Consider the following 12643-nt stretch of genomic DNA (forward strand, 5'->3'; position numbering starts at 1 on the left):
TAATAAAAATGCATATTGCAAAATTTAAAATTGAGTGAAAAGTTCTTGACAAAGCAGTATCTATGAGAAGTAAATGGAAAAGATGACTACTTTTCATGTCTTTTTTTAAAGTGTTTTGACAACCTGTAACCATGGCAACGGATTTACTATTAGTTTTGGTTAACTGCCACCGTTAGGTAATGTGTGTTTAGTAAGTGCATTTCTTTTATCAGATGTTTCATCGTCTCTTGCTTGCATAGATTTTTTTTTAACACGTTCCTCAACCTGCAGTTATATAGAAAGCTTTACGGCGAGATATTCGCAATGTTTGCGTAGGAATACGGAGAAACACGTCGGCCTGTATGTATTACAGTACTTACAATATTTAGGCACAAAAATTGCCTTTGAAACCATTGCAAACTTATAAAAGTCAATGAGATAATGCGACTAGCTTTCCTTTAATTGTATATATGAACACTACTTATTCATATAACGTTATTTTATTCATTAAAATGTTTCTATACGTTTTTGAATTTATAGTCGTATATAGTTATTTTCAACGATGAAAAGGTAGAAAAATACTTTGACTAGTTTTTCATCGAAGATTATGTGCAAACTTGTCCCTAAAAATTCTTTAAAGCTGCATTCATTCTATGAATCCCTGAATCTTGCACGATGTAAATCACCATCTTTGCCGACTCTGAGTGCTGGTAAATAGCATTTGCAAAACGCATAATAAAATGACTGTGTTTCCATTTGTTTTTATAGGTATATGTTCTTTATAAATGTGTACATCCTCTCATTTCACATACAACAGCATGCAATCAGTATTCCCGCGCTGGTTTAAAAATAGACGCAAAAGGTCTAGAGAGTACAAAACCTATAGTGTTTCTTTCTTGTACTCTCCAATACCTTTACTTCTAAAACATATTTCACAGTTTTCAGAAGTTCATTAAAAGTGTTGAACCAATAGTTATTTTTTTCCTTCTTATTAATGTCCATATTATATCTTAAACGGATGAATATATAGTTTATAACTAGATTACAGTTTGACTAAAGACTACATCAAGGGGTGTGGGAGACAATTTATTGATTTTTTTTTCTTCTAACAATAGAAACAGTAGTGTATGTGTTATATAGCCATGAAAATATAAGGATAAAAGTACATAAATACATTGAAGGTAAGAAACCCATGTATTCGGCGAAGAAGTGAACATACAGGCGTCTGTTAACGCCTCCTTTACCGTTATATTCAATAATATCAAACAATAATTTAAATAATTAAATAATATTAAACATCATTCAGTAATATTAAATAATGTTTTATTGAGGAACAGTGTTTGTATTGTACGATTAAATACCTTTTTGACAACATATTTTAGAAAATTTTCAGTTGACGTATAAGTTTGATATTCTATTTTTGTCTACGATGGACCATTGTGGAATAATTTTAGAAACTAAACTTTATATATATATACAGCTTTATAACCTCTAAAATAATAATATTGCAAATTTGAAACTGAGTGAATAGCTCATGGAAGAGCAGTATCGATGAGAAGTAAATGGGAAAGATGCTGCTTTTCATGTATTTTCTGATAATTGTTTTGACACCCTGTAACCATGGCAACGGACACGTGAACACAAAACTGATGTCAGAAATAAATGTTAACCACCTCATATGTACATTATACATAATATAAGGACATTTGGAGAGGGGGCAGAAAATGGCCCTTATTCAATATAGTCCTTTAAAAGGCAATGTTGCAACTATGTGTGCCAACCTTTTCTTTCTCCCCAACAGTTCCATAATGTGTGTTTATTTAAGTGTACAAGATGACATGTTAAGTTTGAAAGTGAATAATATTGGGGGTTCTCATTTTTCCTTTGTCTTTACAGTAATACCTCGTGCAATCGTGTTTCTGGATTCGCAAAAGAAAACGGCAGCCAATGAATTAGTATAGGGGTAATATTAGTATACATGTACCGTACTGTAAATGTGCTAGTGTGGCAAATACCCATTAGGCGATACTGTACTCTATTTTAACGTCAACCATTTATTTCTCCTTTTAAGGGTAATGTATTAAGCTAACTTTTAAATGAAATTAAAGTGCTTTGGGAGCATGATTTGGGTCATATTTAGGGTTTAAACCCTAGAAATAAGCATTTATTAGCATTTTTAGTGACTCGTATAAAACATTTGCGATTCCTTCTGATCCGTGACTGGTTCTGGAACCTAACCTCACGAATGTTCGAGGTATTACTGTAATTGTTTTGGTTGAATTTTAATACCTTTTTCATTTTATCTTCTGTTAATAAATGTTTATTCTGATTTGAAAGAGTAAAGAGTTTATCATCCTACAAATGTTTGGCAAATTTTACCATGACATGCTTGTATTTAGGACATTTTTTTTTTGTGGCAAGAATTAGCCAAATAATATATTGAAGTGCAATTAATAACAAAACAGCCAAAATGTTAATTGACAATATGCTGTCATTATTGTGCAGATGTATCATTAAAGCCAATACATACATACACAAGTTTTACCTTTTCAGAAATACTGTCAAGTCACAGATAGAATGGATGATATTCTTGATTGTCTAAAGAAACAGAAAAATCTTCCAGAATTTGATGCAAAATGCAGAATGTTTGTCAGCCGTCGTCAGATCCAGGAGAACAAAGGTAGGCCTTTATTTTTAGATGGCAAAAAAATAATGATTTTTCTTAATGTCCAAAAACAGTTGGACAAATAAATAGTTCTCAACAAAACTCTCAGAAAACTGAGGGTTAGTTAGCTGACTTCTAGAAAGATGGACATATGGTTTTGTTTCTGGAGTTAGTCAGTTAATGATTTTGTTTGCAATATGGATATGACAATAAAAAATCTTTGTAGTCTGTATATCAGGTGATCTTGAAACCTTTGCTATAAATAGTTTTTTTTTTTTCAAACAAGAAAATACCTCCATTGAGACATCAGTTTGTTTGTGTCTGTTAGTGAAGTCCTGGTTCATTTGAAAGAACTGCCATACATGATCATCTCTCAGTGTACAAGGTTAAACTGTTTCACTTTGATTGGTAGATGAAGAGTAGTCTGTTGAAGCCTTCATGCAAAAATTCAAAGAAAATAGAATCTTTTATGTTGAATTTTCCTATCAAACACACATGCGTAGGATTATTTTGCTCAAATTCCTGAACAAAGGAGGATTGAAGTGAAAATGGCATATCATAAATGGTTATGTTAAAACATGCATCAGTATTTGAAGAACAGTGATAGAGACCATTGAGAAATGTGTCTGCAGCAATTGAAATTGTATACTATGAATTTCAAACTGGAAATTCTTCCTACAACTGATATAAAGTTCTCTTTTCTTGTATCCGTTGATCAATGTGAACTTGATCATAATGACTATATACAATATAAAAATTTAAAAGTTTATAATTTTAAGTATTTTTCCCCCACAAGATATATGTATAAAACTTCATGTTAAATAAAAAAAATGGCAGCTTAGTGGAATCATGTATCATTTTGGATTTTGTTCAAATACCAATTTCTGTATTGAATCAAATTACTTTTCTTTTTCTTCCTGCAAATTATGATTAAATCAATTATATATGTAAATGAGGAACAAGAATAAAATTAAAAACAGTTGCTGTTCAAAAATTTAGGGTGCATTAACAAAATTGTTCATTAAAAAAAACTAAGGTGTCAAAAGACTTGGTCTGATAACAGGTTTAAAAAAAAATCAAATTCTTCCAATTTTTGGGGGACTGATGAATTTCCAAATCACAAAAGATACACATGTGGGATTAAACAAACTTTCTGAACCAGCTAGACTTGTGGCCAGCAATTTATGAAATAATAATTCAATAATTGGTAATATTTGTTCACACAATGGATGGCAATGTCACTAAAGTTAAAAACGCATTTTGGCACCAAGTGCCTTTTTGGTTGGAAGTGAGACAATGGCATCCAGAACAATTTCTTATGGTTTTGGTTCAAGTCTGTTGTTTACTTATATTTCCAAAACCCCTTCATATATTCTCATTATACTGGAACCGTTATGACTCTTGGAAAATTCATTCTTCAAGAAGCTTGACTACTTCTTCACCTTAGGGTTAAGGTCACAGTTGTAGAAAACTAGTATTAAGATTTTGTTTAAATTTTTTCTTTTGTTAATTTTTCCTGAACCCATTGACAGATTCTCATCATACTTGGTATTAATTGTTATGAAGCAAAGTCAACATTTTTTTGCTTGCCACTATGGTTTTTGTGTCACGGTTGTAGTCAGACAGTTTTGTGTTAAGGCTTTGATTTTGACCTGTTTATATTTCCAAAACCTCTTGAGGGCTGTTCCAGTAAAACATATATTCCCCCCTCCCCCCGGGACGGCACTTCAAAAAAACTTTTGAAGGAGGTTGTGTTTCAAACTATCTTGATTCTGACAGTGGAAGGTTGGTTAGGAAAATCACTTCTGTTGTGGGTTGTGTTAACAAAAAGAGAAATCGCTGCTGGGGTTGTCAGAAAAAAAAAAAGAATATATATTTAAAATTGCATCTAACCCCCTCCTAGCGGTCTAACGTGAATAAAACATTGGGTCAGAAAATGATGACAGTACATGCTAGTGCACGTAATTTGTACGAATTCACATACTTTTAAAGCAGTGATACGCATTCAGCAAATTACGTCAACATCGCAGTTATAAAAAAATGTGCTTTGCGGAGTATGCAATTTTTATTAAACTTTTAACTTTAAAAGTGCATTTCGCGACGTAATTTGCGCTGCCGCTGCTGTCTCACAGCAATTGATGTGACATCCAGATATCTGGATACTTCAGTTCAACATGAATGGCTGATAAACTAAATTTTATTGGTTCATTTGCCCTGGAAAAAGCATTTTATGGTAGTTTTAGCCTTACTTTCATCATGAAAGTTTTACAAATGCGTGTTTCAAATAAGGGCCACACAGGAAACCAAAATGGCTGAATCACAACATGGTTTTTCTTCAGACGACGTCTTCAGTCTGCAAATACTGGCTGGTGATAGCTATGATGACAATAAATTTCATGTATATCGGTCTGTTGAACATTGGGAAAATGTCACTGGAAATACCAGTGTGTGATTTTGAGCCCAAAATTGATATTGAGTGCGAGTCTGATGTACGTGTTGGATGGACAATATGCCGGTTATATTTATTCAAGATACCCATGTCTGAACAAGCAGACTATGGGAGTGTTGGACTTAAAACCCTAATACAGCATTATGGAAGAGAAAAATCTGGCATAAGAGGCAGCAAAGCACTGATTCAAGGAAGTGAATCTTTGGCACAGTTCGTGTTAGTGAAAACTGACAGAGGTCTCGGAAACGCTTATAATCACGTGTATTTTGATGCCAGTTTTTTTTATTTAGGTGGGTAGTAAAATTCAAAGACTTGCCAGTCCTGCTTCCGTCACCTGCATAGTGGGAAAATGTGTTGATCAGTTAGCAGTGTTGATATTTACAATGACAGAATTTAGTGGCTGAAAGCCCCCCCCCCAAGTCGTCACCATTATAAGAGTACATTAAAAGAACATGCTGCAATAGCTGAGCGGCAAGATCAAAGGCTTTGACTGGCAGCTGGATGGGAAGATCTACTGATATTTACAGTGCTTGAATTAAGAGGCAGAAAGACCCAGAGATGTACGTGTGGTCATTTATAACAGTACATCAAATAAACAACTTTAGCTTTCATTATTGTGTTCATTTCCAGGTGTAGTGGAATAAGCAGTGTACATGACCTCGGAATCATGACATGTTGAGACTTAGACTTGAATGAGTATTTTGGGGTTCAACGGCAAACTGACGAAGATTGTAATGAGATTCAAGAGAGTGCTAAAATTGCTAGAACTGATAATTTGGATGGGACAGTAGCCAAGTGTAAGAAAGTGTGTGATGCCTAGCTTAGTGCTTTGAATAAGACTTTCCTTGGATCGAAAAAATTCAGACTCACTCTGATGGACAAACAAGAGCTATGTCAGTGTTATAAAGAACATAGAAATTAAACTATGGCAACCAATAGTTCTTATAATTTGCATAGTTGTCTGGAAGGGGATTGCAACTTTTGCTGGTAGGACTCATATTTTTACCAAAATGGGAGCCATAGTTTTAAAATCCTAACGAGACCTCTGGTTCAAAACTTTTCTTTTTGGAACAGAGATATCCAAGGGAGAATACCCATGGGGCCATACCTGGGAGATGTTGAAAATTGCACAACCATAAAGAACAGTAACTTGTTCAAGCTAGTTATGCATATGCGTTTCAGACAGAAGGCAATGAAAGGAGTTCACAGCACAGAATAATATTCGTACACAGAGGAGGAGGATCATATTAAATTCAGAAACAATTAACATATCAGTGCTCATAGGGAACATCAGAGAATCCCCATACAACATAATTAAGTGTGTGTAGATCGCTAGTTGGCAGAACCACTGTGGTAACAAAAGATTAAGAGATAAAGTTTTATATCATACAGATGTATGACCAAATGAAGTACATGCTCTCTATGTGCAAAAATTAAATGACTGGTCTGTGTAAACTCAGAGCAAGATGGATAAAATTTGTCCTGTGTGTGTTCGGTTCTTCTTATGTATATTTTGATCATGGTGATATTTTCTGCAGACCTTTTGGCACTTGGTTCCAAGCCATCATTTGGTATTTGTATTACAAATTCGATAACTCAAAAAGTCTGTTATCTGGTACACTATATTTTTAAGCTGTGTTATTAACTAAAGATGAAATTGATGAAAAAATACTTGATGTCATTCTGATATTTGGATCCTTTACTACACTTCTAGTCTGTTCATCCTGATTCTATCTCCTTTAGTCTTACTGGTACCAGTGCTTTTAATAAAACTGTAACTTTTATTTTCTTGGAATCTAAATATTTGTAATGTTGTGTTATTTTCAAAAGGTAAAATGTGCTTAGTGTTGTAAAATCTAAAACTATTAGCATGGGACTAAAGTAAAAAGTGGGCAGAAATTATTGCCATATTACAATGTTGTTAGAAACAATAGAATAGTTGTACAAGATGTATTTTGCAAAGTTGTAGAACTAGCGCTCGTATTGTCATCACATATTCTACTTAAATAATACTATCGTTATTTCTGTATATTCCAATCAGTATTTTCCCAGTGGTAGTAATTTTCTGATCTGATGTTGTTCATTTCTTGCGCAATTTTTACACATCAAGAATTCTCACAGGATCATTAAAAAAACAATGTAATATGCACCAAATTGAGTTGTTTGAGAAGAAATTAATTTTTTTAACCCAAAAATCACTGAAGCTACGAGTTCTTGCATTAAAGTCTCACATTAAATAACATTTGAAGTAGCCACGATAGTAGTTTAGGATGCAACTGTACTAATTTCACCTTTGGTATATCCAGATCTTGAATGTGATGGAGGAACATATCTCTAAAATAAACACATCAGTTTTTGAACCTGTTCATTGACTGTGAATCAAGTATGATAGTCCAACTGAATTGTTAGAAAATTTTTAATTCTTTTGACAACATTGTAATTAGCTGTCAAATATGGAGTAAGCCTATGGTCTTTATGCCATCCCAGCCAAGACCCCACCACAACCACGTGACAATGCCCAATGACTTCACAGTAATAATCACTGTACAACTAGAGATGACATCTCTTCGAGAATTTTGATTTCAGTAGAGCCTTAACAGAGTGGAACAGTAAGAAAGATATTTAAGTGTTATGGAGATATTTAACAATGGCTATTCATCCTGCCACCACTTCCTCATTGGAGATCACAGAGTAAATCCTGAAATCCTGGCAGCATCCCTGCAGGGGAGATAACTTGACTATTCGATTTTATTGGTCTCTGGTTATCCCATGGTATTTCGGTTACTTGAACATTATCTTAGTGTGTTCAGTCAGCATGGTTGAAAAGGCTTTCAACCATTGAGAGTTGTTAAAGGACTCGTATTACTACAGATGTGAAAGAACGAGAACCATACTTTAAATCAGTGAAGATAAAATAGAGTATATATGGGTTTGACTGTCTCTGATTGGTTGATAATGAAAGTAAGATTTTAGTTTTAAAAAATTTTGAGAGCCTGTCCTATTTGTAACTGAAAAGAGTGAGGGACATTGTTTTATTAACATAATTTCCGTCCCTTTACAAACCTGAGTTTGGATGACTCATTACTGAAATCAGCAGCTGACTCTTTGGTGCAGTATTGAAAGCACACATTTCAAATTTGTATAGATCCAGAAAATGGTGCGGCTGTTATGGCTTTCTTTTCACAAAAGCTGTCGTCATAGATGTGCCTATACTGATACAAATTTGATCATGAGCACTCGAAATTTTAAGTTATTGAATATTAATATCATGGTGTTTGCACAGGTTTACAGTGGGAACTGAATTAGTACAGAAAGTCCTGAACTCTTGAGTTTTGTGCAGAAATATGGAATCCAAGCAGAATACGTCCAGAAATGTAGAGGTTTTCAATCTTGGATTTAGTCTCCCCATTGCATTTCACACTGATATGCATAGTCACAGAACATTTGAATACAGTGGAACCCCGCTATAACGCGATGATCGGGGTCCATAAAATCGGATCGCGTTAAAAGCGGGGTCGCGTTAATGCGGGGTTTTACAATATTTAACTTTTTTTCCGAGAACATATACGTGTATACATGTACAATGATCAAAAGTCGGCTTATCATCAGATCAATATTAACTGGAATGCATTAATTAAGATATATTCAAAATAATCGATGGCTAATATATTTATAGGTTATTACTGTGCATTAAAAACATTTACTAATTTTTATTTGTTTGAACGATAATACAGATTGACCGATAATACCAGACTATCGCTATATCATGAAAAGTGTATCAACACCGTATGCTACCATGCCGTCGTGGCATGCAGTTCATCCATAATGGATGTAATTTCATTGAAAATCGTACAGATTTAAAATATTCAATAATTTTGTAATAGTCTGAATTCGTCGTGTAAAATATAGGATGAACAAAATATTGAAACCATTTACTTGCCGTCTGATATCGTACGGTCATTGCATGCAGCTATTCCCGGGTCTACATACGGTGTCTGTACAAATTTCATACTGCTAAAATTTTATCATATGCGACAACTGCAAGAATAATTAACAATCAACGCATGATTTCAGCATGCAAATAACTTTTATTTCAGATTTTGTGAACATCAAAAGAAACATGTGAAAACTGCTAAATTAATCGTTGCGCAAAGTGCAAAGTCAGTGTGGTTCCAAATTTAAATTTCATCATTTCTTGAAAAATATATCCAATGACGTTTGCTTCTTTGCCGCGAACTGTTGGGTTCTAGCAAAGTCAAGAATGTTTCTTAATTGAAGGACTTTGACGCTGTCAACATCTTGTGTTTCCAGCCACCTTAAACTTGCTTCTAAATGTACTACTGCTTCAGACACTTTTGGTGGGGGAGTTGGGGTGCCATCGTCATCGTTATCATTATCGTCACTGGTTTCAGGTTCTGATTGTGCAGCTTCATTCTTCCTGCTGACATTTGTAACAATTTCGTCATCTGATATGTGTTCGTATATAGGGCAGATGTCATCTACTGAATACCAGTTAAGGATATCATGATGACTGTGCTCGTATTTTTTGAGTGCTTCTTCTGCTAAACGTACGTCGTCTTCAGTGAATCCTGTAAATTCAAGCTCATCGTCACTATCATTTTGTGTCGAGGGCGTAAAAGCTGGCCCAAGACCCTTTATCCAGCATCGTTCAATGCAGCGTGCAGTGATAGCATCCCAGGCTTTACCTCCAAGGTGACATACTTCTTTTAAGTTGAGTAATGCCAATGATGTGTCGACGGATGCGTTATTATCTGCTACCATTCCCTTTATCATTTCACGGCGATAATTTTGTTTAAATACGGAAATTATGCCTTGGTCAAGTGGCTGGATTTCTGACGTAGTGTTTTTCGGGAGGTACGAAACTTTGATCTTGCCATCACTGCTGACAAGATTTTCCGCTGGGGGGTGGGCAGGGCAATTATCCAGCAGGAGGAGAGCTTTTTCCTCCAGCTTGAGTTTTCGTAAATGAGCCCGAACATCTGGAACGAATGTTTTGTGAAACCAGTCGTCAAATATGGAGCTATTCATCCAAGCATTCTTGCTGTTAGTGTACTGAAATGGAAGTGCCTTCATATTTACATGATGAAAACATCTGGGAGCTTTCGATTTTCCAATCATCAGAGGTCTGACTTTGTGGCTGCCAGACTTGTTAACACAAAATAAGAGAGTCACTCTGTCCTTCCTCTTCTTGAAACCTTCTCATTTGTGACTGTCAGTCTTGGTTGCAAGGGTGCGATCGGGTAACATTTTATAACATAAACCAGTCTCATCGCAGTTGTAAACTTGGCCGGCTGTGTAGCAACCATCCTCCAGCAACTTTTTAAGCCCAATCGGGTAGGAATTGGCAGCCTCTTTGTCAGCGGAGCGGATTTCCCCAGACACAAGAACTTGGCTGATAGCGTGCCTTTTCTTGAATCTGTCTAGCCAGCCATTACTCGCCTTAAATTTGGAATCATCTCCATTGATACGGCGATCAAATTTCTCTGCTTGGGCTTTCAGAATTGGGCCAGAAATTGGAACACCTTCTGAGCGAGCTTGTACAAACCATCTGTTTTCCACCCTCGCAAAGTGGACTCGCTGATTCCTAGATCTCTGGCAAGCTGAGTTTGTTGTTTGCCCTTCTTTAGTTGATCTAGGGCATACAGTTTCTCTTTAGCAGAAAACGACTTGCGTTTTTGAACCTGCTTTTCCATAACAGTAAAATATTTTTTTATATAAGCAAACAACGTACACAGATAAAGCTCGATAACTAAGTAATGAAGGCCTGCAATGGTTACGAATCACTTTTTATATAAAACAAAATTAAGCTGAACGGATGTACAATTTCATACCCTTTTAATTTACAGATAATAAAGTGGATATTATTTACTTTCAACTGTTTGTTGTTTGATCACACCGCCAAGCACAGCATACATGTTGGCGGCTTTCGTCCTTTGATGTTTATTAAATTGTGCGACTCTTGTATCAACCACAGCTTTGTCTGCTGCTTGGCTGTGATTGCAGTTAAATAAGAAGCCCATGTCGGCTATTGTTTGAGCAACGACTGTATACAGAATTCATGGAAGACAATCACAAAGACGATTTACTGGTTTTACTCATGGATCCGTAATAAGTAACACTTCCGATAATGTTTACTTCGGCTTAACAATTCAAAAACCTAATGAAACCAGTTTTCTCTTCTAGAGTAGAATACGGAGCTTCACCACAACCTGTTCAAATTGATAAATTTCAGAAGCCAAGCGTTGTACACACTATTTCTCGTACGTTATATATATCGTATTATTTTAGAATTCATACACGATCACTTCTCCAAAATCACTTAAAGAACCTGGATAAATTGTTAAGTTCCGATCGTTTATTATTAAAAGTCATACGCGAATTCTTCCACCAAATTATAATAAACGTTTTACACACTATTTCTCGTACGTTAAACAAATATTTTCACGGTCCGAAAAAAATACACGTAAATGAATTTCAAATTTCAGGACCCATGCCACGATCATATTATTTTAAAAGTCACAACTAATCTCATGCCCAAAATGAAGTTAATTTCTTTTTTTCTTTTTTTTTACTTTTCTCCAAATTTTTTTTCTCCATGTGTGAATAAATATACGAAATTTCGGGAGCCATGCTACGACCGCGTTATATCCGAATTCGCGTTATGGCGGGGCGCGTTATAGCGGGGTTCCACTGTAGTAGTAGGAAAAGTGAGAAATTTAGATACATATCATAAACAAGACAAACAGTATGTGGGGGGACAAGATCATAAGAACAGGCTGGAATGGAGAAATATAATAAAAACAATAATGAGTAGAAGTGTGCCTCCTTTTTATGTGTGAAACATTATTTTCTCAGCTTCAGTAAGAAATTTCATCAAAAGGAAGACAGTAAAGGGTGTACAGTTAACTAAACCAATATGAATTTAGCTGCATAAAAGAAGTATCAGATTGATTTTAACCTTCTGGTCTGTTTCTGTCCATTCTGGTGATATGTCCACTGAATCAGTATGGTTGAAAAAATATTTGGCAAATTTAAAAATTGAAAAATCTTTTGGCAGATTATGATCATACACTACTTCTGCCTGAGATGTGAATAATTTTATTTCTTGATTTGTTGATTGTGGTTGTTGCTCAATTCAAATGCATCATTGAAAAACATTGATTCATTCTCATACTTTGTTACAAATATTTATTACAGATGCATATCTCCAGATATTGGTGAATATAGCTTGAATAAGTTATAACAGTTCTAGCTGGAACAATGAACATTGATAGAGAAAATTAAAGTGAGCTGAAATTTAAACTTTTCGGAAGTGTGTGATGCAGGATTGCTCGACTTTTACATCTCATATGCTCACCATGAAAAATCCATTTGTACTAACTGATGATGACTTTTAGGTATCTGTCAGAAAAGCAAAATTGACGATATTCAAAAGTCTACAAAAATTACTAGAGTCAAAAGTTATGAACTCATACAGCTGTGGCAAAAATGATTGCCTAGTACCTTTGCTGCTGTTGCCACAGTTGATT

The 12643-nt window shown here is 35.0% G+C and overlaps 1 protein-coding gene across 1 annotated transcript in view; it reads left to right on the forward strand.

Annotated features, from left to right (window-relative positions):
- The window catches only part of LOC149780916 (Golgi apparatus protein 1-like), a 220331-nt gene that overhangs the window by 167064 nt on the left and 40624 nt on the right, over window positions 1-12643 (forward strand). Inside the window, exon 19 of the mRNA XM_089938010.1 lies at window positions 2533-2659. Coding sequence (XP_089794136.1) covers window positions 2533-2659 — 127 coding nt within the window. The remainder of the gene's footprint in view (window positions 1-2532; window positions 2660-12643) is intronic.

This window comes from Sinohyriopsis cumingii, chromosome 16, assembly GCF_028554795.1.
Source record: "Sinohyriopsis cumingii isolate HCF-2022 chromosome 16, ASM2855479v2, whole genome shotgun sequence".
Lineage (NCBI taxonomy): Eukaryota > Metazoa > Mollusca > Bivalvia > Unionida > Unionidae > Sinohyriopsis > Sinohyriopsis cumingii.